The sequence below is a fragment of the Esox lucius genome, chromosome 8, assembly GCF_011004845.1.
Source record: "Esox lucius isolate fEsoLuc1 chromosome 8, fEsoLuc1.pri, whole genome shotgun sequence".
NCBI classification, from domain to species: domain Eukaryota; kingdom Metazoa; phylum Chordata; class Actinopteri; order Esociformes; family Esocidae; genus Esox; species Esox lucius.
This window is the reverse complement of record NC_047576.1, coordinates 3,916,753-3,942,308: the sequence shown is the minus strand read 5'-3', so window position 1 is coordinate 3,942,308 and position 25,556 is coordinate 3,916,753. Positions and strand designations below refer to the sequence as shown.

At 45.8% G+C, this 25,556-nt stretch overlaps 3 protein-coding genes across 7 annotated transcripts in view; 2 read left to right on the top strand and 1 right to left on the bottom strand.

The window, feature by feature from the left end:
* Positions 1 to 255: 255 nt before the first annotated feature.
* Positions 256 to 7,174, top strand: nipa2 (NIPA magnesium transporter 2). 2 transcript variants are annotated; one of them, XM_010899481.4, is made up of 6 exons: positions 256 to 417; positions 1,240 to 1,471; positions 3,129 to 3,185; positions 5,437 to 5,527; positions 5,837 to 5,997; positions 6,219 to 7,174. In XM_010899481.4, the coding sequence occupies exons 2-6, from the start codon at positions 1,333 to 1,335 to the stop codon at positions 6,848 to 6,850; spliced, it is 1,080 nt and encodes a 359-aa protein (XP_010897783.2). In that variant the 5' UTR covers positions 256 to 417; positions 1,240 to 1,332; the 3' UTR covers positions 6,851 to 7,174. The 2 variants fall into 2 exon arrangements, with proteins under 2 accessions (XP_010897783.2, XP_010897782.2); XM_010899480.4 differs by lacking the exon at positions 256 to 417 and adding an exon at positions 997 to 1,102.
* A 463-nt stretch (positions 7,175 to 7,637) lies between these two features.
* cyfip1 (cytoplasmic FMR1 interacting protein 1) overlaps positions 7,638 to 25,556 on the bottom strand; it is a 34,167-nt gene continuing 16,248 nt past the window's right edge. For all 3 annotated transcript variants that reach the window (XM_034293584.1, XM_034293583.1, XM_034293585.1), the window contains exons 15-31: positions 20,811 to 20,958; positions 20,162 to 20,315; positions 19,857 to 20,013; positions 19,593 to 19,689; positions 19,341 to 19,417; positions 19,071 to 19,179; positions 18,618 to 18,737; positions 18,263 to 18,462; positions 17,749 to 17,836; positions 11,169 to 11,312; positions 10,886 to 10,976; positions 10,541 to 10,671; positions 10,279 to 10,351; positions 10,103 to 10,197; positions 9,333 to 9,571; positions 8,706 to 8,853; positions 7,638 to 8,407 (exon numbers count right to left, since the gene is read on the bottom strand). In XM_034293584.1, coding sequence (XP_034149475.1) covers positions 8,243 to 8,407; positions 8,706 to 8,853; positions 9,333 to 9,571; positions 10,103 to 10,197; positions 10,279 to 10,351; positions 10,541 to 10,671; positions 10,886 to 10,976; positions 11,169 to 11,312; positions 17,749 to 17,836; positions 18,263 to 18,462; positions 18,618 to 18,737; positions 19,071 to 19,179; positions 19,341 to 19,417; positions 19,593 to 19,689; positions 19,857 to 20,013; positions 20,162 to 20,315; positions 20,811 to 20,958 — 2,236 coding nt within the window. In that variant the 3' untranslated portion in view covers positions 7,638 to 8,242. The remainder of the gene's footprint in view (positions 8,408 to 8,705; positions 8,854 to 9,332; positions 9,572 to 10,102; positions 10,198 to 10,278; positions 10,352 to 10,540; positions 10,672 to 10,885; positions 10,977 to 11,168; positions 11,313 to 17,748; positions 17,837 to 18,262; positions 18,463 to 18,617; positions 18,738 to 19,070; positions 19,180 to 19,340; positions 19,418 to 19,592; positions 19,690 to 19,856; positions 20,014 to 20,161; positions 20,316 to 20,810; positions 20,959 to 25,556) is intronic.
* On the top strand, positions 14,169 to 17,503 carry LOC106024408 (fibronectin type III domain-containing protein 9). Of its 2 annotated transcripts, XM_034293586.1 has the most exons (3): positions 14,169 to 14,474; positions 14,998 to 15,044; positions 15,652 to 17,503. In XM_034293586.1, the coding sequence occupies exon 3, from the start codon at positions 15,806 to 15,808 to the stop codon at positions 16,487 to 16,489; it is 684 nt and encodes a 227-aa protein (XP_034149477.1). In that variant the 5' UTR covers positions 14,169 to 14,474; positions 14,998 to 15,044; positions 15,652 to 15,805; the 3' UTR covers positions 16,490 to 17,503. The 2 variants fall into 2 exon arrangements, with proteins under 2 accessions (XP_034149477.1, XP_012990308.1); XM_013134854.3 differs by lacking the exon at positions 14,998 to 15,044.

The window sequence follows — 25,556 nt, the reverse complement described above, 5'->3', positions numbered from 1 at the left end:
TTCAAATTTTATGACCAGCACCTGTATATTGTTAATAGGTTGTTCAAACTGATTGTACTTCGGCCACATGTAAACTTACGTCATGCCAATAAAATGAATTGAGAAAGATCAGATTTAAAATAGTATAACAACATTTCAAGATGAAATAGGTAAGAAACATGACAACTCATGAAAATGGTAATACTAAAATATTAATCTAGAGAATTTCTGCTAGGAAATCATTTCGACGCATGCGTGAAGTATTACCCTTTCACTGTGTGGGCGGATCACATCAACCTTGCGGTCAAGTTGGGTCGTAACCGTGAATATGTTTCAGTGGTCGTAACGCATTGGAAAGAGAGCTAGCGATGTGATAAATTGGCAGTTAGATAGCTTATTATCGCTGTATTCTTGGGAAATCCAGGGATCCTTTACCAGGTATTTTGCATGAAAACATGCCAACGATATTCGTGTTTACTGTACTACTGCTAGTTATTTGGCCGCATGTTTCCACCTAGTTAAGCTAGCTGGCACTGGTAGATACCAACCAATTTAGCCTAAATTATTAGCCCTTATGCTAACAAGCTACATAGTAGCTAGTGTCAATTTGAGGTATCAACCAGGTTGAGCGTAAGCACAGTAAATACAACAACAAAAGCCAAGGTTAGGTAGCCACCAAATTATTTGAACTGATACGGTTCTAACGTTAGGGAATAAAAGGTAATAACTTAGTTATCTAGTTAATTAGCCAGCTAACGTTAGCAATACTAGCCATGCCATTGAAAGTTAGCTAGCAATGTTAGCTAGCAATATTATGGAAACATCTCCCATCTCCTGCAGCGCATCACTAATCAAATCATGTTAACCTGTTTGTCGTGCAGTGTTGAGAAACATAAGTTAACTTAATTTGTCATAGCCTACTACACCGAGGCTGTATGATACGGTTGCTGCAATCTTAGTTACTTCCTGCATTCTTGACTTTAAATGACACGGTACAGGTTGCGGATGTGAACGTTAAGGTTGCTACACATAGTATTTGGAAACGGCTTGACAATGTTAGTTCTGTAATAGAGCGTAGTCTTTTGGATCAGAGTTGTGCACTGTGATCTAACTTCTCGAAATGGTAAGGTAGCCTAACAGGGAGGACGCGGACCGAACCGTTGAATTACTAAGCGGTCAACACATTTGTTACATTTCTCTGGGAGTATTGATTTCCTGGGCATAACTGATTAAGTCTTTGAACGTTTTTCTTCCATTAAGGAGTGGGTTGGTGATAACTGCTCAGCTGGTCGGCAACTACTGTGTGTGGTGGTCAATGTAACGGAAAGCACTAACAACTCATCTAGAATCAGCATGGGCCAGGACCGGGGGAAGTATGATTTCTACATCGGCCTGGGGCTAGCCATCAGCTCCAGCATCTTCATAGGGGGCAGTTTTATCCTGAAGAAGAAAGGACTCCTCCGTCTGGCCAGGAAGGGACAGTGTAGAGCAGGTAATGTTCATGTTTGGGGTTTAGCATACCTAGCAAAACACATCACAGGCAATTCCGCCAAAATTCACTGTAACCGGAGACGTGGTTTAATTACATTCAGTAACCATAAGTTGAGTGCCAGTTTAATGACTGAAATGTGTGATACAAAGTATATTCTATAGCTCAGTGTTTCATTGTCTGCATTTTAATTCTACACATGAAAAAACATTTCTCTGTGTTAGAAAGGGTATGTGGTATTTCCAGTTGTACAGTCAAAGGATCTATTACATTGTTTATGCTGTCATGCTTTAGAGCTGGCTGTGGGTGAAGCAGTATTGTGAAGCAGCTGTTTTTATCCATTTAGACCTACACCTTGGACTCTGTAAACCATCAAATTAAATCAGTAGACTCCGCAGCCTTGGGTTCTCAGAAATGTTTAGCCTGGTTAAAAAAATCGGACTGTGCATTGTGTAAAATCTTTGAGCCGCTGTCAAAATCTCTAGTTGGGACTTTGGCTGTGTGGCTGTTCCTCAGCGATCGATGGTCGGGCCGTTCTGGTTTTCTGTATACACCGACAATGATCGACTTGCCGCCAGTGATTCCCCGGTCCACGTTAATGCGGACAACACTTTTATTATACATCAGGTCCATTATTGAACTCAGTGCTGACCAACCTTCAACACAGCTTTAAAAGCTTACAATTCAACCAGTCCTAAATTCTAGTAAAAAAAAAAAGTATGCTATTCAATCGGAAACCCCCCTGTGCCTGCCCCCTTCACAAACATTCCCTATTTAAATGGATCCGAGTTAGGGTGAATCAAGCAAAACAAAAGCCTCCTTGACACATGCAGCCTGATTAAGATAAAAAGCAATTATGGGTATTTGGCTGGTGGTGGAATGGTGTGTCATAAAACATCTAATCTCTGTATGTCATCCTGCCTGCTTTCATTACAACATAGGTGTCAATAATTAACTGTGGACGGGTGTAAGCTCTCGGCTGCCCCTCACTGTCAATATGAACATGTCTGCATGTAATACACTACTACCAGGTACAATACGGGTAGTGTGTCACATGGGACCCGGACAAGGTAAGAGAGAACACAGGTGTCTGCCCCGTTGCAGTACCTCAGAGTTCAGCTGACAAACCAGCAGCGTGTAACCTCAAAACGTGAAAAACTGGTTAATAACATAACGCCTAAAAGCTAACCTGAACATGAAATACTGGTTATTAACAAAGACCTACAGCTAAACAGAACATGTGCTATTGGTTACCGCCATGGAAACCATAAAGCTTTAAAGGAACATGATGTAAATGAGTTATTTTAGACACTTTTAAAAGGGGCAGCGTTAGACATTTTTTGAAGATGGTCAGGGACTCTGCCGCCGTAGCTTGAAAGCAAAGCTGGTTCCACCGTTGAGGTGACTTGCCGGGCCAGCCCTCCCATAGGGGTGGGACGACCAAGAGAACACAGCTGGTGGGGGGAGAAAAGAGTTTGGGTGGGGACGTATAGTGTCATTTCCTGGAGGTGTGGAAGCTCCCCTGGCTGCTCTGTAGTCGAGCACCGTGGTTTTAACATCCTAAGCCCTAAGGTGCGACTCGACTGCAGGGCATTTTATTGAACACTGAAGTATTGACATTTAAATGTAGTTACAGTGTACTCTTGTTTGTTTTTCTTAGGTCAAGGCGGTCATGCATATCTAAAGGAGTGGCTGTGGTGGGCAGGCTTATTGTCAAGTAAGTGGGAGGACTACACTACAGACATGTCAGTATGAAAGAAGAACCCAGTGTCAAACAGAGCATGTATTTGATTTGTGCGTTCCAGTTAACATCGCCCTTGAAAGACAACGCCCATTGCTCAGTCCTCACATTTTATTGCCCTAAAATGTCTGAAAAAGTATTACGTTGTATGCTTCCCTAAAGATTTGCACCACCAACTCTGCACAAACAATAAGGAACGTATTCATTATCATTGGAGTTGTGACACTGCCAGTAATAATCTACCTCAACTCCTAGGATAACACCATATTTTCAAAACTGCCAGTGACACGTACACCCATGAGATTATACACACCACGTTAACAGCCTGTATGACATTAGGATGTCGGCGGAAGTTTGTGGTGTCAGCCACATACACAGTGAATCAACTTTATATGACTGAGACAGTCCTAATAAATCAATACTAACACACACACACACACACACACACGCCTGATTTTGTAATTATACAGTAGCGTTTACATATCATGTGTGTTGCGTATACGGTCCAACCCTGGGTGATGTCATGGGGAACGTTCCTAACTTAAATCTGTTGATGACACAGTACCTTTCAAAAGCTTGGGGTCACGTTGTTTGCTAATCCAAGTTTATCATTTTGAAAGGCTAATTGTTTCATTAGAAAACCTATTTTCAATGATGTTAGCTCAGGTGAAAACTGCTGATTGAAAAAAAAAAAAAGCTGTAAAACTGGGCTTATTTAGACTAATTGAATCAGCAATTGTGGGTTCAATTACAGGCTCAAAATGGCCAGAAACTAAAACTTGTCAGGCTATTCTTGTTCTGAGAAATGAAGGCTATTCCATGTGAGAAAATTTGCCAAGAAACAGATCTTGTATTATGCTGTGAACTATTCCCTTCACAGAACAGCACAAACTGTCTCTAACCAGAATAGAAAGAGGGGGGGGCCCAAAATACGTTAGTGTCTAGTTTGATAAGATGCCTCACAGGTCCTCAATTGACAGCTTCATTAAATAGTATCTGCAGAACACCAGTCTCAGTGTCAAAAGTGAAGAGGTGACTCTGGGATGCTGGCCTTCTTGGCAGAGTTGCAAAGAAAAACCCATATAAAAAGAAATTATTAAGATGGGCAAAAAAACAGACAATGGACAGAGAAAGATTGCAAAAAAGTTATTGACAGAATATGTTTGAGGTGTTCGGGTCACAAAGAAGAACATTTGTAAGATGCAGAACAAATGAAAAGATGCTGGAGGAGTGCTTGACGCCACCTGTCAACCATAGTGGAGGCAATATGATGGTCTGGGGGTGCTTTGGTGGTTGTAAAGTGGGAGATTTGTACAGGGTAAAACAGATCTTAAAGAAGGCTATCACTCCATTTATCAACACCATGCCATACCCTGTGGACAACCCTTGATTGGAGCCAATTTCCTCCTACAAGAGGATAATGACCCAGAGTACAACTCCAAACTATAAGAGCTATTTAGGGAAGAAACAGCTGGTATTCTGTCGATAATGGTGTGGCCAGCACAGTCAACGGATCTCAACCCTAATGAGCTGTTTTGGGAGCAGCTAGACCGAATGGTACATAAGAAGGGCCCATCAAGCCAATCCAATGTGTGGCAGGTACTTCAGGAAGCATGGGGTGAAATCTCTTCAAATTACCTCTATAGATTGGCAACTAGAATGCGAAAGGACTGCAAAGCTACAAATGAAGGATTCTTTGACAAAAGTTTGAATGACACATAGTTCAATAAAAATCACTTTCTAACCATGTCAATGAATATTTCCTATTAATTTTTCTATTCCAACTAATGTCACGTATGTTGTCATGGAAAACAAAGACATTTCTAAGTGACCCCACATTCTTTAACTGTAGTGTACCTTCAACACAGAGCATTTCAAACATGCCCAGAGGGTGACAGGAATTCCATGGAAGAACTGGAATGTTCTCAGCTTCTGGGAAATTAGGTTTCTTATGGTGGAGAAATTAACATTCAGTCATATGCGTAGGCGTTGGTTCTAAACCTGCAGACTGTTGGGGGGCGTAGGCGTTGGTTCTAAACCTGCAGACTGTTGGGGGGCGTAGGCGTTGGTTCTAAACCTGCAGACTGTTGGGGGCGTAGGCACTGGTTCTAAACCTGCAGACAGTTGGGGGGCGTAGGTGTTGGTTCTCTTTGTGAGCCTCTGCTTTTCAATGTTTTTGTCCTGTCCCCGTGGTGTAACTGTTGATGTCCTGTTTTGTTGGTTCCAGTGGCGGCTGGAGAAGGGGCTAACTTTGCGGCGTACGCCTTTGCCCCGGCTACCCTGGTGACCCCCCTGGGAGCGCTGAGTGTGCTGGTCAGGTATGTCATGTTGGACTGGGTTCATTGGTTTGACTTTCTGCCGTGAACTACTGTCGACTACCTCTATATGCCTCTGTCACCACATTGCTTTAATGGAACAGAGGTGCCTCTGCTGGGATCTAGATACCATAATCATTCACTTTAAAGGAAGAGTGAACCTTTTATTTAAAAAAATTCTACATTCCGTTAGGCTACGTAAGACATTTGCTTTGTAATAACACAAATGACCGGTTTCTCTGGCTGCATGGAAATAAACGTTTAACCTCAGTGTTTAATGTGGTGGTACTTATTACGCTGTGTGCGTTGCAGCGCGGTGCTGTCCTCATACTTCCTGACAGAGCGTCTGAACCTGCACGGTAAGCTGGGCTGTCTGCTCAGCATTCTGGGTTCTACCACCATGGTGATCCACGCACCCAAGGAGGAGGAAATCAGCAGCCTGAAGCACATGGCTGCCAAACTGGTGGACCCAGGTAGGGATAGAACACACTGGCCTTCTCTGCTATCCTCTCACTGCCTCCCCAAACCATTGGGTAAGAAGGTTTAGAGGGGCTGGACCTGGGACCTTGTCTTCCAGAACAGTTGAGGAGGCAAGGAGAGGGGACTCATTGGGACGTGGTGATTGGAGCTCCACAATGTCACTTTAAACCACCTGCCGAGCTGAACCATCCCTAAGCGTTCTCTCTCTCCACAGGTTTTGTGCTGTTTGCCACGTTCGTCATCATCATAGCCCTCATCTTCATCTTCGTGGTAGGCCCTCGCCACGGCCAGACCAACATCATGGTCTACATCACCATCTGCTCTGTGATTGGCGCATTGTCGGTCTCCTGCGTCAAGGGGCTGGGCATCGCCATCAAAGAGGCCATCGCCGGGAGGTCAGTGGCGGGCAACCCGCTGGCCTGGGTGCTGCTGCTGGGACTGATAGCGTGCGTCTCCACCCAGATCAACTACCTGAACAAGGCTTTGGACATCTTCAACACCTCCCTGGTCACGCCCATCTACTACGTGTTCTTCACCACCTCGGTGCTCTCCTGCTCCGCCATCCTCTTCAAGGAGTGGGAGCACATGGGCACCGATGACATCATCGGGACTCTGAGCGGCTTCCTGACCATCATCGTGGGCATCTTCCTGCTCCACGCCTTCAAAGACCTCAACGTCAGCCTGTCCACGCTGGCAGTGTCAATCAGGAAGGAGGCCCGGCCCGGCCCGGCGGCCAATGGCGCGGCGGCCCACGGCTCCTACGAACTTCTGCAGAGTGACTCGACAGATGTGGACATGCCGTTCGACAGCCTGTCCAGGAGGAACGGGGCTCTGACAGCGTCTTAGAGCCTGCTGCGGTCCACGTTGGCGTAAAACTACGTCTCCCTTACACTCTGCTGCAGTGGACATTTTGTTGCATTTGTTTGGAAATCTTAAGACAATCAACTCTTTAGAGAAAAGTGATTTGGATGGACCAACCGATTGTACTTTGATTTTATTTGCCTTATTCTTCTTTCAAAGACTTGACTACATGGTATATAGCCTAAGCTTCATCTCATTCCCATATAGTGGTCAGTGTAAATAACATACTAGTAGATTTTTAACTGTTGTTATACTTTCTGTACAGAGATCTGTATATAAACATGCACTGAGTTTCTTTCTACAAATCAATGGCGGCTTTGTTTTTGTAATCTATCCTTACCCAACCCTGATCGATATACTTCGAAACAGGTTGGAGTTAACCAGCTAACTTTATTCTGAAGCTTGAAATTGACATTGCTCATTGACTCAACAAACAAAAACACCTGTAAGTTGAGCTTGATTATTGAAGCATACGTTCAGCACTTCTAGTTGTTTATAAAAGTTAGCTGGCTTACTCGTTAAAACCTGCTTTGTCCTATACCCCTCAGGTCTGAACAAGTCTGGCACTGGGTTTTATCTGGGCCTAGCTGGTCACTAATGCGTCCCAAATACCTATATAATGCCCATAAACTGGTTAAGATCACTGCACTATGTAGGGAATAGTGTGTCATTTGGGATGCCCGCCCAAGAGTGTTTCTAATGTGATACTTGAAGAGCTATTGGAAAACTACCGGTCATTTCTTCCTATTGTTTACATAAAAGTACAATTTAAAACATTTGTTACATATTTATTGAATTAAAATGATTCAAACAAGGCACAGTGAATAAATGCTTATCAGCAGTAAGAACTTGGTTATGTTCCAGAATTCCTTTAAGATTATACTTTAGCATGCAAGTGTGTAACGCCATATAGAAAATATACTCTACCATTTCTGATCCCCACCCTCCTCATTCACTGAAAATAGGCTACTGTCCCCCCCCCCTACAGACACCCCACCACCACAAACCCCTTAAATAATCCTTTGATAAGTCTTCCTCTCCGATCTATATATAGTTTTCAGTAAGTCTTCACTACCAAAACGAGTTCATCACACAAAAACAATGGAAATTTATAAGATATAAGGCACATTTGGGTACAAAAAATTACCATCATCATCCTGACAAACATGGAAGGGAACTTGGATCCTCATGGTCCGCTGGTGCTTTAACATGTTGAAGTGTGTGTCTGGTCATATAGAGGAGTCCAAAATGACACCCTATTCACCACATGGTGGTAAAGGGCCCCTAGGTTGCGCACTACACTGGAAATAAGGTGCCATTTGGAGCAAATCGGAACGTATTGCTGGTCCATCTTATTGGACGGTACACCTGTTAAGCTCAGTTGCTGGCCAGGGATTGGTGGATGGGAGGCTGGAAGCACCGGACGTGCTCCACGGGCATGTTCTCTCCATCTCCAGACTTCAGGTACTTGTTCAGAATGGCAAAGATCTCGTCGTTGAGGACCTGGAACTTACGGATTCGATCCACCATCTTTTTCAGAGGCTGAGAAGGGAGAGAAACGGGTAATTAAATCCCAACCATGGCCAACGCGGATCGATTTGATCAACGATTATTCATCGTCTTTTGCTGCGTCTGTAGGAATCAGCCTTCCTGCGAGGTGGACACAGACTGGGTATGACAGGCAGCACTGACATTCAGCAGGACGCAGGGCTGAGAGACGTTCAAGCACAAACTAAACACGCCTCTCCACTCCAGTCTCTTGTGATCTTAAACATTCCCGCGTTGTTGGCCTTCTAAACCTGGAGGTCAGCGTTTTCCGACCCGCGCACCCTCAACTCACCACACTCTTGATGATCTCGTCCTTCCCGTCGTGCTTCTGCACCTTGAGCAGGTGGTAACTGAAGTCCAGGATATCGAAGCGCCTCTGCTGACCCAGTAGGGAGATGATCATGCACCCTGCCCAGTGGAGGCCGTCCCCGAAACACTGCCTGGGAGGGGGGAACACCATGGTCAGTGCTGTAACCTGGGACCTAGCTCACTTCATCACAGTCTTCGTCATTCTGTCCCAGATAAGGAGCTGAACCAGGTGTCCTGCTCTCCCTGGTCTCGCAGTCCTCAATCCCCCTTTCAAACCAAGAGTGACTACTGACCGCGCACTGACCTCAGGCAGGTCACTAGCAACCCAGTAGTGACCTCAGGTTCAACGTGCTACTGTTCCCTAGTGAATACTCACTCCACTGTTGCCTAGTGAATACTCACTCCACTGTTGCCTAGTGAATACTCACTCCACTGTTGCCTAGTGAATACTCACTCCACTGTTGCCTAGTGAATACTCACTCCACTGTTGCCTAGTGAATACTCACTCCACTGTTGCCTAGTGAATACTCACTCCACTGTTGCCTAGTGAATACTCACTCCACTGTTGCCTAGTGAATACTCACTCCACTGTTCCCTAGTGAATACTCACTCCACTGTGAACTCGTGCGCTCCGACGGGGATGCAGTAGACAAACTGCATGGCGCTCCACAACCGGTGGAACTCCACACACTCGTCCACGTGCATCACACCGTTGCTGGGCAACGGCCCGCGCCAGATGGGGTCATCCAGGAAACCGCGGACACGTGTGAGGATGACCTCAAACATGGACAGGCCGCAACACAGACGCTCTTTGGTCAGCAGGTCCCCTTCACGAGCGATGGCTATTTGCTACAGGGCAGACATTAACTACGATGAGTGATGTTGTATTGTTGTAAAGACTTTAACTGGTAGTGTGACGTAAACTAGTAGTGTGATGTTAACTGGTAGAGTGATGTTGTTTTTGTAGTAAAGACGTTAACTGGTAGAGTGATGTTGTTTTGTAGTAAAGACGTTAACTGGTAGTGTGATGTTGTTTTGTAGTAAAGACGTTAACTGATAGTGTGATGTTGTTTTGTAGTAAAGACGTTGACTGGTAGTGTGATGTTGTTTTGTAGTAAAGACGTTAACTGGTAGTGTGATGTTGTTTTGTAGTAAAGACGTTAACTGGTAGTGTGATGTTGTTTTGTAGTAAAGACGTTAACTGGTAGTGTGACGTAAACTAGTAGTGTGATGTTAACTAGTAGCGTGATGTTAACTGGTAGCGTGATGTTTTGTAGTAAAGGCATTAACTAGTAGCGTGATGTTAACTAGTAGCGTGATGTTAACTAGTAGCGTGATGTTGTTTTTGTAGTAAAGGCATTATAACTGGTAGTGTGGTACCTGTGGTGTTCCAAGGCGTTCTATAAGCGGTACCAGGTGCAGGGCTGTGTACTTGGCCTCCAGCCGTTTCATCTTAGCATCAAGACGCTCACCCTCTGAGAACAGAAGACAGGTTCACTCATCTAGACACACAGACCACGCTGACCACACCCCAGAGTCCATTATGACAGGATTACCTTTGACGTGGACACGGGGCAGAATATTCTGGAATGGAGCGGCATGGAGCAAGTCACACACCTCCTCCTGGGACTGGTGGGAAACATACCATTTAAAACATAGAATTACAACCGTATTTATCACTAACTGGCACTGAAGACAACTTCAGGTTTGGACAATGAGACGTTTCTTCATATCCGATTGCTGTGGTGGTTGTGTTTCGGTTGTGGTGGTTGTGTTTCGGTTGTATTGGTCGTCACGGTTATGTTTGGCGGTTCTCACCAGGCTCTGTTCACTCAGCAGACAGAAGAGCAGAGCGTTGCCCACCTCCCGGAGGTTCTGGAAGCAGACGGTCTTCAGCTCAGCATACTCCACGATGTCCTTCAGCTGATGGTGGAAGAACTCCAGGATACCTGGCAGGAGCAGAGACCCGTCCCTCGTCAGTCAACTGCTGGCTACTTTACCTTGCTGAGCCCGTTTGTATTTAACACAGGCCTCTGACCACTTCACAGCAGCTGAACACATCATGGAGCCGATTCAGGATACGTATCGTGACCGTCTTCTCCCAAATGACTTGCTAAAACCTGTCCGACGTCCAAAGCCAGTGCCCGGCGTTTTCTGACTCACCCGGGGAGCCGTACTCGTGTCGGGGGAGACGGCAGATCTTGGGCATCACCTCCATCAGGGTCTTAACGTACTGCATGATGGTCCCCTGGAGCTGCAAGGGTTAAACGGGGGCGTTTTTGGTCACACGACTGAGGACTGGGGTAAAACGGATGAAAGCAGGTCTGACGTAAAGGGAATAAATACTACGTTATAATCACCACACCGTATCCTTTTTCTATTTCACTTAATATTCCTACTCCAACATGACATCCCTCCCCCCACCCCCACCCCCCACCTCTCTCACCAGGCTCTTCACCACTTTCAGTAGCTCCTCCATGACCACAGCGATGCCTTGGTATCCTAGGAGACGACACATGGCCTTGATGTGAGGCGGGCCGACAAAGTTCCTGTAGAAGCCATAGATGCTGCTGTAGGCCAAGTTCAGGGTCTGCAGGGAAGAAGGGGGAGAGACATTCAGGGCCTCTGGTCACTAAGAGAACTTGGTCCATAGAGGATCAAATATCAAGTTTGGTCAAGATAGATCGTTTGGTACTATCGGAGTAATGTTTGAAGCGTAGTTGTATTTAATTTTTTTGCCAACATTGAGAAATGTTGGCAAACCAAATACGGCGTCCCATTGGTAATAATTAGACCTACAGTGGATATAAGAAGTCTACACACCCCTGTTAAAATCACAGGATTTTGTGATGTAAAAGAATGAGACTAAGATAAATCATGTCAGAACCACTTTTAATGTGACCTATAATGTGAACAATTCAATATATATATATTTTATTTTAAATGAAACCTTCGGGGGGGGGGGGGGATGAAAAATAAATAAATTACAATAACCTGGTTGCATAAGTGTGCACACCCTCTAATAACTGGCAATGTGGCCGTGTTCACAATTAACCAATCACATTCAAGCTCATGCTAAATAGAAGTCATTACACACCTGCCATCATTTAAAGTGACTCTGATTAATCACAAATAAAGTTCAGCTGTTCAGCCATGGTCAGCAGAGAGCTTCCAAAGCATCAAAGGGATCTCATTGTTGAAAGATATCAGTCAGGAAAAGGGTACAAAATGTCCAAAGCATTAGATATACCATGGAAAACAGTCATCATCAAGTGGAGAAAATATGGCACAACAGAGACATTACCAATGTCCCTCCAAAATTGATCAAAAGACAATCAGAAAACTGCTCTGGGAGGCTTTCAAGAGGCCTACAGCAACATCACAGGAACTGCAGGAATTTATGGCATGTACTGGCTGTGTGCTACATGTGACAATCTCCCGTATTCTTCATATAAATGGGCTATGAGGTAGGGTGGCAAGACGGAATATTTTCTTACAAAGTAAAACATCCAAGCCCGGCTGAAGTTTGCAAAAACAAACATCAAGTCTCCCAAAAGCACGTGGGAAAATGTGTTATGGTCTGATGAAGCCAAGGTTGAACTTTTTGTCCATAATTCCAAAATGTATGTTTTGCGCAAAAACAACACTGCACATCACCCAAAGAACACCATACCCACAATGAAGCATGGTGGTAGCAGCAACATGCTTTGGTGTTTTTCTTCAGCTGGAACCGGGGCCTTAGCCAGAGTGGAGGGAATTATGAACAGTTCCAGGCAATTTTGGCACAAAACCTTGAGGCATCTGTTAAAAAGCTGAATATGAAGAGGAAGTTCACCTTTCAGCACGATAACGACCCAAAGCACACATCCAAATCCACAAAAGTATGGCTTCACCAGAAGTAGATTAACATTTTGGAATGGCCCAGCCAGAGCCCAGACCTGAATCCAATTGAACATCTGTGGGGTGATTTGAAGAGGGCTGTGCACAGGAGATGTCCTTGCAATCTGACAGATTTAGAGCGCTTTTGCAAAGAAGAGTGGGCAAATATTGCCACGTCAAGATGTGCCATGCTAATAGACTCCTACCCAAAAAGACTGAGTGCTGTAATAAAATCAAAAGGTGCTTCAACAAAGTATTAGTTCAAGGGTGTGCACACTTATGCAACCAGGTTAGTGAGGTTTTTCTTTTTCCCCCTCAAAGATTTTTGTTTTTCAATTGAATTGTTCACGTTATAGGTCACATTAAAAGGTGGAAAAAGTTCTGACATGATTCATCTTTGTCTCATGATTCATCACAAGAACCTGGCATTTTAACAGGGGTGTGTAGAGTTTTTATACCCACTACATATACCAATTTGCAAGACTGGCTGATTCATTAGCACAGCATTGCATGAGAGTGTGAGACCTTTGGTCTTGACCTGCCATGCAAGTTTGTGACCTTTCTGTGTTGCGGCAGGAGCTATATGAAGTATAATCATAAGGGGAAAACAGACAGACTGACAGGAACTATAAAGAATGAATCCATTAGTCAGCCACAGTGTCACAGAAGTAATTAATGGACCTTTACTGGGTGGGTACTGGGGTTTGGTATTAAATGGATCTTTACTGGGTGGGTACTGGGGTTTGGTATTAAATGGATCTTTACTGGGTGGGTACTGGGGTTTGGTATTAAATGGATCTTTACTGGGTGGGTACTGGGGTTTGGTATTAAATGGATCTTTACTGGGTGGGTACTGGGGTTTAGTATTAAATGACACCCTATTCCCTTTTAAGGATGCTACTTTTGACCAGAGCACACAGATATTCCACTACATAGGGAACAGGGGGCCATTTGGGATTTAATCAGGAGGTTTCATAACAGTAATTAATTCCTCTCAGGTAGTCATTTCCCTTCAGGGACAGGACCACTTGACAATATGAATGTCACAGGAGAGCCTCCTATTCCCATTCAGCTCCACTCTGTGGACATGCACAAGGATAATTAGATGTCAGAGTGATTAGAACAGTAATCTCAAGATAATCGGCTTAATATCGCAATGAAGGTAAACATACGCCAATTTCTGAGCCATCGTTTATAATTATTGGGACATAAAAACAAATCCATCCATGTTCCAGGAGCAGCTCCCCCCCCCCCCACCATCCCTCCCTTTCCTCCCCCGATCGCTCTTTCCCTCCCCATCCATCCCTCCCTCCCCTTCCTCTCCCCCATTCATCTCTCCCTATCCTGATCCCTCTCTCCCACTACCCCCGCGCATCCCTCCCCCCCCATCCCTCTCTCTCTCTCTCCCCATCCCTCCCTCTCCATATCTCTCCTCCCCCGATCGCTCTTTCCCTCCCCATCCATCCATCCCTCCCCTTCCTCTCCCCCATTCATCTCTCCCCATCCTGATCCCTCTCTCCCCATCCCCCTCTCCCCCTACCTCCCCCATCCATCCCTGCCTCTCCATCCCTCCATCCCCAGATCGCTCTCTCCCTCCACATTCCTCCCTCTCAGCTCTGTAGCTGCTGTGGTAATCTGGCAGTGTTCTCAGTAGGCAGCAGCACTTTGGATCTAAACCCTCCATCCCCTGGTGGCTCTAAAGACAGTGGATCTGGACAGATCAAAACTGTAGGCACAAAGTCCAGGACCCATGACAACCAGGACCCATGACAACCAGGACCCATGACAACCAGGACCTGTGAAAAAACTATTAAGAATCCAACTCCCAGAGAAAGACAAGCCAGTCAACTCCTTCTTTAAGGATGTACTTCTGGTAAGTCTTTCGTTGTGCTTCTCTTAAAGTTGTTGTCTTTATGTATGATTGTCCGTTTTATTTGTATAAGCACACTGAAATACCTCCTGCACAAAAGCAATATGTATTTGTCTCATTTCATCCAAAGTAAAAAATTAAAAGTAAAGGCTAACAAATATGTTTCAAAACTGTTTATTGCCCCTTAATGACATTCTAACCTAAGACACCCTAGTCACTTCTATATTAGATCATTCAATTTGACTAAATATGCCAGATTCAGATCCTTGCTTTTATTTTCTAGACTTGTGTCTGTGTTCATGTTATTCTGTTTACTGTATGACTATTCTAAACAACAAGATGCAGCTTCTCACCTGCTCATCACCAATATTACTTTATATCAATCTGTGATTTTAATTCATCTGAATAAGGCCTAATTAATAACAATTAACAACCATTCAAACAATGCATTCATGAGACCAGCTACTTTTAAAAGAATAAGATTTAAAATAAAAAATGTTTGTCCCCCCCGCATGACAAATCCCAGCTCTGCATCGCAGTTCTTCACTCCAGAAGGGTCAGTGAAAGGTCAACGTGAGGTCTAATCTATTCAGACAAGGTTTAACCCTAATGTTGAAAATGTTTAAAGGCTGGGCCATATCTGAAATTAGTTTTTTTTATGTTCTCCGCAGACTGGTTAAGACCTCAAGACCAGTGATCTAGATCAGATAAAACAGACAAGCCTTCTGTCAAAAAAAATATATATCTTCTTCCCTCAAAAATAAAATTATACAGAAATCCACACAAAGCAAATAAAAGGAATACTACAAGTCCCAGAATGGCCTGTTTGAGACCGTATTCGGTTATAAAGTTCTAACACCCGGACAGCCGACTGAAACTCTATTTATTACGTAAGAGCTTTAATGCTTGTGACAAGCGCTACAATCAAATCCCATCCCAAAGCAATCTGTTCAAAAATCATTTCTGTCATCAACAGAGATCTGCTGACAGCTAAAACCTTTCTATTTAGAATCATGGCCTGCTCTATATAATATTTAATCTGTTGAAACAAAGCAGTTTTATTAAACCTGGTCTGCCCTGAAAAATGCATTGATCTACGAAAAAGATTTCTAACACAAACCAGGTGTTTCGAACAACAATGAAGTTAACTGCAGTTCCTGCATCTCTTTTGTTATAATAGGTGATTTGCGAACCAGTGGCTTTTAGGAACAAGGATCGACGGACAGCCAGAAGGACAGTTAGTCAGACGGACAAAGAGACAGACGGACGGAGAGAAACAGAGAAGGACGCCAGAGACAGATAAAGGGACAGAGACGGAGAGACAGAGGGCCAGCATGGTGGTCACAGTGCGGAACGTCTCGTCGTCCACGGCCACGGTAAGCTGGCCCTGGTCGCCTGGCTGTGTGGACACCTTCTACAGCGTCATGTACCACCCCAACTGGAACAGCCTCCTGATGGGCTACACCCGCCGCAGCTTCCTGACGGAGGAGCGAATCCCGGTCAGCCGCACCTCCACCACCATCACCCACTTGGCTCCCCAGACCACCTACGTGCTGTGTGTGACCTGCCAGGCCGCCAACCCCTCCAGGGAGCAGTGTCAGGTGTTCAGCACCCTGGCCGAGGGCGGCGAGGGCCCGGAGGGGTCTCGCTGGGAGCTGGCCGCGGGGTTCTGGATGGTCAGCAGCATTCTGTTACTGGTCATTGCCGGGGTGCTGCTCTGGGGGTGTCTCCACTCAGTCTGCCCCCTCCTGGGGCCGGCGGGGTGCTCCAGGGGGAGCTGCACCACGTCTACCACCCTCTGCCTGCCCCGCCCCCAACCCCACCCACATCACCGCCGGCCCCACCCACAGCCCCAGCCCCTGACCAATGGGAGAGGCACCAGTCCTGGGTTCTGTCCCTATGACCCCAGCTGCAGCAGCAGTCAGGAGGACTCCAACTCCCTGCATGCATCAGGGACAGAGAACTACTGTCCTCCAGCACATTGCAGGGCGGAGGGGCCTCCAGAACTGGACCAATGACCGCTCACGAGACCGACCCACACTGGGTCCCAAACCAAAACTGTTTTGAGTCAGGTTTAGTACACTGACTCCATCTGCTAAACAAAAGGACCGGATAGACTGTTTGACTGAGGTTCTGTACGCGGACTCTGCAAAAAATATAAATATAAAAGCGGTTGTGGCGGAGCGGTTTAAGTCACTGCCTTGACTTAAGCACACCGACGACACCAAGGGGTCCAGCAAGGGGCGCCAACATTTGTCTCAACACTGCCTGGGGTGGACGAGGGGAAATCGGACAGGGCTGTCTTGTCACTCGTCACGTTGCGCTCTAGTGACTCCTTGTGGCAGGACAGGCATCTCAACAATGGTATTAAAGCTGGGGAGCGTGTTACCCTCAAGCGCGAGTGTACACTCCCTATTGGAGCTGTGTGATGAGAATCAGAACAGTTTGGCAAGACTGTCCCTTACTTACATACTGTTGAGTTGTTGCAACGAGGCAAGCCAATAATAGGAATTGGAAAAACTATTCTCTAGAAAAAGGTTTCTGGTGACCAGCTGGTGATTTTGGTTTAAATATTTTAAGTCAATTGAAAGTGTCCATCTCTGTGATTAAGACAAGTAAACATTATTATAATTCCTTAATTTTAATTGTCTACAATCGACTACCTTCTGAGCCGTTTATGCATTTTGCTTTTAGTACACACCCTGTACATGTTCAAGTTTTAATACTATTAGAAGTTTCCATGCAATCTCTGCAATTTTATTTTTAAATCATACATATTTTCTTAACATAACCTTAAAAAGAGAGCACCTGTAAATATGTACATCCTCCTTTATGTAAGTGTTTAAAGATGTCTTGGGAGTTGATAACATGTAGTTTATTGCATTCTATATACAAGGTGTCTTTGAGCAATACATTTGCATATTGACTGATCACAGGTTGTGATCCAATCCCTTATTTTGATGTTTCAAGGAAATCATTAGAATTCAATGAAAAGCGCTATAGAGGTGTAATAAATTATGATTATCATCACAGTAGGTGAAACAATAACTGGGTGCTTCCTTAAACCGACCATGTCTTCTCTCATTTCTATGAACAGGCTGTGTGATCTTCAGTTGGCAGGTTTAGTGAAACTGCAGCAGGCCCAGAGTAACCCTGTAAGCTGAAGTAACTACTGTTCCCTGAATGTCCTGCCAAATCAAATCCCGCTCTCCCACGATTAACAGGTTTCAAATGTGGCCACTCTAGGCTGTGTGCAGGGTTAGGGGGGGTTACTGACCTTTGACCCATAGAGGTACTGGGGCTGGGCATTGGGCGGCTTGTCCCTCTGGAACTCCTGAGAGAAGGGCAGGACTGTGCGAACAAACCTAGAGAGATGACAGAGAGATGACTGAAATGTTTCAGTCTTTTCTATATACAACCACAATCGTGGCAGAAGACAGAAAGCCCCCTCAGAGACAGGAACACAAACTACCCTGAGGAATGAGAACCTTTCTCTCTGATGTCATCAGATGGAACCTCCTCCAGATATTTTGTGGCTGGGTCAAACAAACTACATTGTCTACATGTTATCAAGCTTTTGACAACTTCTCACATCACACAGATCAAAATGTCACCATTAAGAAAATTAGACATGACATGATACAGAGAGCTTTCGGATTGGCCCTAATCCCCTTTTTACATTCCCAAAGAAGGGGCACATATCTGAGGTAAACCATACACTCACGGAAAAGTTGTGCATAGTTAAAACACGAGTCCCGGAGGAGCGCGGGGAAACAGGTGGTGGTAGTTACCGGTTGGTTGATCCGTTGTAGCAGTAGTTGGGGAGGAAGTCGTAGTTGAGTTCCCAGAAGACGTGGAGCGTGATGCGTCCGTAGGGGGCGGAGACGTTGTGGTTGGCTTCTCGGAACATTGCGTCCATACTGTCCAGAGTCAGGAACTTGGACAACAGCTTGTGAGTCATTCTGTTGATGTCCAGCAGGCCCTCCAACTCCTACAGCACAACATTACCCACGTCCATTTAACAAACACCCACAGGAATACACATACACTGCCCTTCTCCTCATGGGGACAAGGTCCGTTTCCCTGTTTGACTGTTTTCAGGGCTGTCAGGGTCAGAACAGTAAACCTGTAGACAGCGGCTCGTACCACGATGGATGTGAGGTCCTCGCTCTCGAAGCGGTTGATGGCCAGCTCCAGAGACTTGTAGAGTGCAGCAGACACCCTCTGGGTGATCAGTCGGTTCAGGTCTATGGACCGACCCAGCAGCTAGACAGACAGACAGACCAGATACCATCAGCCCCCCAGGTCTATGGACCCACCCAGACAGACCAGATACCATCAGCCCCCCCGGGTCTATGGACCCACCCAGACAGACCGGATACCATCAGTCCCCCAGATCTGTGGACCCACCCAGCACCTAGAGGGACAGATCCCATTAGCCTTCCAGGTCTATAGCAGTGGTTCCCAAACCTCTTCTGGGGACCCCCAGCCATTCCATGTATTAGATATTAAAGGGGCTAGCACACCCCAATAAACTTGTCAACTACCCATAAAGCCAGGGTTAATGTACAGCTATGAGGAAAGAGCAGGGTGGCTTACCTGGACGTGGCGTTGTTTCAGCAGGGTCTCGTAGCGGTTGGAGGAGGGCCAGGGGATGTTGGCTCCCTGGTTCTTGCAGTCAGCTCTCAGACGTTTGTCCAACAGCAGACTGAGGAGAACACACACAGCAGATACAACAAAACCTGAACATGCTTCGGAGGCTAGCAGGAGTCTTAAAACAGTCCGTCTTGTGACTGGAGACCTGTTCTGCACTCAGTTTCCTAGTGTTTTGTAATGATAGGGATAACTCAATTGAAAATTCTAATATACCTTCCAGCTAGAATCTTGTAGTAGGCAAATATCTGATCAGCCAGCTTGTAGACAAACTGATCAAAGCACAGATTGACCTGAAACAGACAGCGATAAAGGGAGACATTTACTCTAACAATATTATTTCTGTAAATAGTGCTTAAATCTATCTGATGTTTGGCTTAGCAAGACAACTCATTTAAAGCTGTAATCATTTAAGAGACAGCAGGTCACCAAATTAATCATAAAGGGAAGGAATTATGCCAAATGTACCTCTGCTTCAATCTCATCGTAGAGAAACTGCTTCTTGAACTTGGTCAGGGCGTAGTGGGCACTGTCATTGTACAGGTCTAGAGGATACAGGACATACCTGGAGGACAACACACACAGGAAAAGTTGAGACACGGGGGGCCAGGATGAGACACGGGGGGGCCAGGACGAGACACGGGGGGGCCAGGACGAGACAGAGGAAAGACAAATGTAAATATTACTCTGGCAACAAACACACAGCCACATAAAAACCAAACAGTGTCGTACTCCATCATTGAGGCCTCCTTGGTCTCCAGGATGTGGTCTGTGAGGATCCAGGGCATGGACATCTCAATGGGGAACTGGATCCTGCGACCCATAGTCAGCTCCAGGAAGAACTCCCGGAACCACAGCTGAGACAGGTCACAGCACTGCTGGAGAGTCTCTGGAAGATACACAGGGACAGGCACGTCGTAAGAGCAACTAACCCCAACCTTCCCGGTATTTCCACTCTAAAGAAGGGTACCACTCCCCTATAGACTCTGGTGTAAAGTAGTGTGCTGAAACGGAATGGACAGCTGACATCTCCATACCGCTGAAGTTGAGAAGGTGTGTGTAGAAGAAGGACTCTCTGTGGAACTTCTCCATGTCGATGATAGTGGGTCCCTCCAGACTGCTGCGTAGGGTCTTCTTAGAGCCACTCTTATCAGCGATCAGAGACTCCAGCATCGTACGAACCATGTACAGCTACGAGGGAAAAGAGGAACAGACACAGAGAGAGGACATAGTCAGTGGGGCTGGGAGAGAGTCATATTGAAACTCTCAGATAAATAAAAAGGTTAGTTTTCCATGAAGTCAGGCTGAGGAAGTACTTGGTGCTGTGGTAAGAAATACAACAGGCTTTTACGACTACAAAGGGCCTCCTCTCTGGAAAAGAGACGTGGAATTTACCTTTAAAAGCGACTCCATAAGTGTGTAGGTAGGTTTTTATAACATAACACCAGACCCCAGTGAAAGGATAATATAATCCCGGCCATGTAGACAACAACCAATGCCAAGTTGCATCTGACGACATCACAGCTGGACACCAGATTACAGATTAGCTTGCATTGGCAGGTCAAAAGAAAGAGACGGTCAAACCGGATTAGGGCGGCTGGGGATCACGTCAGGGGAGGGAAGACAGCCTAAACGCTAGGGGGGGTGGAGATGTCTTCACAGAGTGAGGGGGTCACACAGACTGACCTGGGTGCTGGAGGGGCCAACAGCACGGCGGGGGACCTTGATGTCAAAGCCCCCCTTGGGGTCCTTCTCCCCCCGCAGGGCGGGGTCGTTGGGGGGCTCCCGGCCCGTCTCCCAGTCACAGATGGTCTTCCGGATGGCCTGCAGGACACTGGGCAGAGAGCAGCTCTTTTTAGCACATCAACTCCACCCTAAACCTGCAAATACAGCACTGGGGAGCTGTGTGTTCTAAAGCAGGGTGGGAGCTGTGTGTTCTAAAGCAGGGTGGGAGCTGCGTGTTCTAAAGCAGGGTGGGAGCTGTGTGTTCTAAAGCAGGGTGGGAGCTGTGTGTTCTAAAGCAGGGTGGGAGCTGTGTGTACTAAAGCAGGGTGGGAGCTGTGTGTTCTAAAGCAGGGTGGGAGCTGCGTGTTCTAAAGCAGGGTGGGAGCTGCGTGTTCTAAAGCAGGGTGGGAGCTGCGTGTTCTAAAGCAGGGTGGGAGCTGCGTGTTCTAAAGCAGGGTGGGAGCTGCGTGTTCTAAAGCAGGGTGGGAGCTGCGTGTTCTAAAGCAGGGTGGGAGCTGCGTGTTCTAAAGCAGGGTGGGAGCTGCGTGTTCTAAAGCAGGGTGGGAGCTGCGTGTTCTAAAGCAGGGTGGGAGCTGCGTGTTCTAAAGCAGGGTGGGAGCTGCGTGTTCTAAAGCAGGGTGGGAGCTGCGTGTTCTAAAGCAGGGTGGGAGCTGTGTGTTCTAAAGCAGGGTGGGAGCTGTGTGTTCTAAAGCAGGGTGGGAGCTGTGTGTTCTAAAGCAGGGTGGGAGCTGTGTGTTCTAAAGCAGGGTGGGAGCTGTGTGTTCTAAAGCAGGGTGGGAGCTGTGTGTTCTAAAGCAGGGTGGGAGGAAAAGCCTGCACAGTCAGAGAATCAGGAGAGCAGGGGAACTCAGGTTCAGATGGAAGAGCGATGCCATGGCGGAGCCAGGACACCTCGTTAGGATTGAGGCAGTCCCACTCCTTCGATATGTTTCTGTTAGCTTTTAGTGGAGAAAACACGCTTGGAAAAGAGTACGGTCACATGAAAGAGCAGGTACGTCCCTGGAATGCTTCCTTTTATTTCTCATTACTTTTGGACAGAGGAGTATGTAATTTTCACTTCACCACAACTGACTGATAAAGGTAACCTAATTTAACAGGCGATAATGAACAATTCTGCTTTGCAATCATTTATTCATCGAAAACCAAAAAAATCTACAGAAAAGCAATTTCATGGTGCATAAAAATATAAGTACACCTTTAGCTTTAATAGCTAACTGGTGTTGCCCGGTTAGTCTAACTCCATTTAGCTTTTTGTTGTAACGGTCTCACATTGACTAGGAGGGACTTCGGCCGACTCTTTTACTCTTTATAGTACTTCTTCAGCTGTATCATTTCTCGTGATGCTTTCTTGCACGCATGGCCAGCTTCAAGTCCCCCCACAGCATTTAGTTGGGATTGAAATCTGGGCTTTGACTTTGCCATTCCATAACCCTCCATTTCTTCTTTTAGAAGCATTGCACTGTAGCTTTGCCTCTATGTTTTGGATCTTTTTCGCATGGCAAGAAGTTTGTTTTGGCCTCAGCTTTTTGAGATATATAAACAAATCACATTTTCAAATATAGTGCAAGAATTATTTTGCACTATATGAAATTCATGGTTGACTCAATTATGGCACGTTGGCCAGGCCTGGAGGCAGCAAAGTAGCTCGAAATCATAATGGTCTGCCTTCATGTTTGGTCCTAGGTTATTCTGTTCAAAGGCAGTGTTGCATTTGACCAAATACAACGTATTGGATTGTGGACAAACATCTCTACCTTTGACTAATCTGTCCAGAGCACATTCTTCCTGTACTGCTTGTTCCTCGGTTTTGCCTGGAAAACAACATTTGTGCCTTGATACTCTTTTTTTGAGAGCATCTTCTGGTCAGCTCTCGGTCTGAATTTGCTGGAACAACCCTAGATTGATAAGACTTTCTTCATTTGTAGATGATCTGTTGGACAGTTGAGTGATTTACTTCGAATGGCTTGGAAATGGCTTTGTAACCCATCCTAGACTCACAGGGATCAAAAAAACGTTCTGTAGGCCTGACATAGGTCTTTTGATCTTGGCATGATGACTTACAACACACCCACATGGTTAAGATCAAACCAGACCACGTGTCTAACTTTTATGGATTAATATATTATTTGAGACCAGTCAATATGTAAGACCAGTCAATGCCTCCCACAAAGTGAGCTGGAGCATTTGTACTGCCTCAACTACAGATGGCAGGGCTGCGTGTGAGCAGGAAGCAGCTGCAAAAGGAGATAAATCTGCAGTAACTATAACAGACATATGGTTGATATATTTGAAAATATCTCAAGCTCTTGCATTTATCGCACATGTCAAAATTGCTATTTTTGTTTATTTGTGCAGACCTAATAGAATTTAATATTATTAATCAACCGTGGTTTTGAGATGGAAGTTTGACAGCCCCTTGTGTAGTGCCCTAAGTTTAAAATGAAGGAGTATCAAGGCATGACTTACGGTTTCCAGGCAATACCTGGTTAAAGACCAAAGCTTAGGGACAATGTACTGTGGGAAGATCAGGTTAATTCCTCCTGGGTCAAGGTTAGTTCCTGTTAGGGTTATTTCCTACTGAATGCTTGGTGAGGGTCGAGGTTAGTTCCTGTTAGGGTTAGTACATACAGAATGCTGGAGGAGGGTTGGGGTTAATTCCTGTTAGGGTTAGTACATACAGAATGCTGGAGGAGGGTTGGGGTTAATTCCTGTTAGGGTTAGTACATACAGAATGCTGGGGGAGGGTCGTGGTTAATTCCTGTTAGGGTTAGTACATACAGAATGCTGGGGGAGGGTCGTGGTTAATTCCTGTTAGGGTTATTTCCTACTGAATGCTTGGTGAGGGTCGAGGTTAGTTCCTGTTAGGGTTATTTCCTACAGAATGCTGGGGGAGGGTCGTGGTTAATTCCTGTTAGGGTTAGTACATACAGAATGCTTGGTGAGGGTCGAGGTTAGTTCCTGTTAGGGTTAGTACATACAGAATGCTGGAGGAGGGTTGGGGTTAATTCCTGTTAGGGTTAGTACATACAGAATGCTGGAGGAGGGTCGTGGTTAATTCCTGTTAGGGTTAGTACATACAGAATGCTGGGGGAGGGTCGTGGTTAATTCCTGTTAGGGTTAGTACATACAGAATGCTGGGGGAGGGTCGTGGTTAATTCCTGTTAGGGTTAGTACCTACTGAATGCTGGGGGAGGGTCGTGGTTAATTCCTGTTAGGGTTAGTACCTACTGAATGCTGGGGGAGGGTCGTGGTTAATTCCTGTTAGGGTTAGTTCCTAGTGAATGCTGGGGGAGGGTTGGGGTTAGTTCCTTTTAGGGTTATTTCCTACTGAATGCTTGGTGAGGGTCGAGGTTAGTTCCTGTTAGGGTTAGTACATACAGAATGCTGGAGGAGGGTTGGGGTTAATTCCTGTTAGGGTTAGTACATACAGAATGCTGGAGGAGGGTTGGGGTTAATTCCTGTTAGGGTTAGTACATACAGAATGCTGGAGGAGGGTTGGGGTTAATTCCTGTTAGGGTTAGTACATACAGAATGCTGGAGGAGGGTTGGGGTTAATTCCTGTTAGGGTTAGTACATACAGAATGCTGGGGGAGGGTCGTGGTTAATTCCTGTTAGGGTTAGTACATACAGAATGCTGGAGGAGGGTTGGGGTTCATTCCTGTTAGGGTTAGTACATACAGAATGCTGGAGGAGGGTCGTGGTTAATTCCTGTTAGGGTTAGTACATACAGAATGCTGGGGGAGGGTCGTGGTTAATTCCTGTTAGGGTTAGTACATACAGAATGCTGGAGGAGGGTCGTGGTTAATTCCTGTTAGGGTTAGTACATACAGAATGCTGGGGGAGGGTCGTGGTTAATTCCTGTTAGGGTTAGTACATACAGAATGCTGGGGGAGGGTCGTGGTTAATTCCTGTTAGGGTTAGTACATACAGAATGCTGGAGGAGGGTCGGGGTTAATTCCTGTTAGGGTTAGTACATACAGAATGCTGGAGGAGGGTCGTGGTTAATTCCTGTTAGGGTTAGTACATACAGAATGCTGGGGGAGGGTCGTGGTTAATTCCTGTTAGGGTTAGTACATACAGAATGCTGGAGGAGGGTTGGGGTTAATTCCTGTTAGGGTTAGTACATACAGAATGCTGGAGGAGGGTCGTGGTTAATTCCTGTTAGGGTTAGTACATACAGAATGCTGGGGGAGGGTCGTGGTTAATTCCTGTTAGGGTTAGTACCTACTGAATGCTGGGGGAGGGTCGTGGTTAATTCCTGTTAGGGTTAGTTCCTAGTGAATGCTGGGGGAGGGTTGGGGTTAGTTCCTTTTAGGGTTATTTCCTACTGAATGCTGGGGGAGGGTCAGGGTTAGTTCCGGTTAGGGTTCGAGCCTCCTGCTTTATGTGAAATATTAATTTCCTCCTGCTCACTGTGATGGTGTTATTTCCTCCTGCCTGCTGTGAGATTCACTATACGTTTAAATGCTGTTCTTTTAGTTTACTGTCAACGGCTATGATAACAAAAGACTTATCTAACTCCCTTGGTGACCAGCCTAAAGGAGCAACAAGGCCCCACAGGGGGTACACTAAACAATGCCCAAGCCATGTGGGACGTTGCCAATATCACTGCTAAGAGCTTTTCTTAGACACAACGCGTTACACATCACACCCCCCCGATGCCTTACTGGGCTTATAAACCAGTTA

Excerpts from the sequence above, each read along its gene's own strand:
- LOC106024408 (XM_013134854.3), top strand. The coding sequence starts at position 15,806 with ATGGTGGTCACAGTGCGGAACGTCTCGTCGTCCACGGCCACGGTAAGC.
- nipa2 (XM_010899480.4), top strand. Across the intron at positions 1,472-3,128 it reads GAAGGGACAGTGTAGAGCAG|GTCAAGGCGGTCATGCATAT; the intron begins GTAATGTTCATG and ends TGTTTTTCTTAG. Across the intron at positions 5,998-6,218 it reads TGCCAAACTGGTGGACCCAG|GTTTTGTGCTGTTTGCCACG; the intron begins GTAGGGATAGAA and ends CTCTCTCCACAG.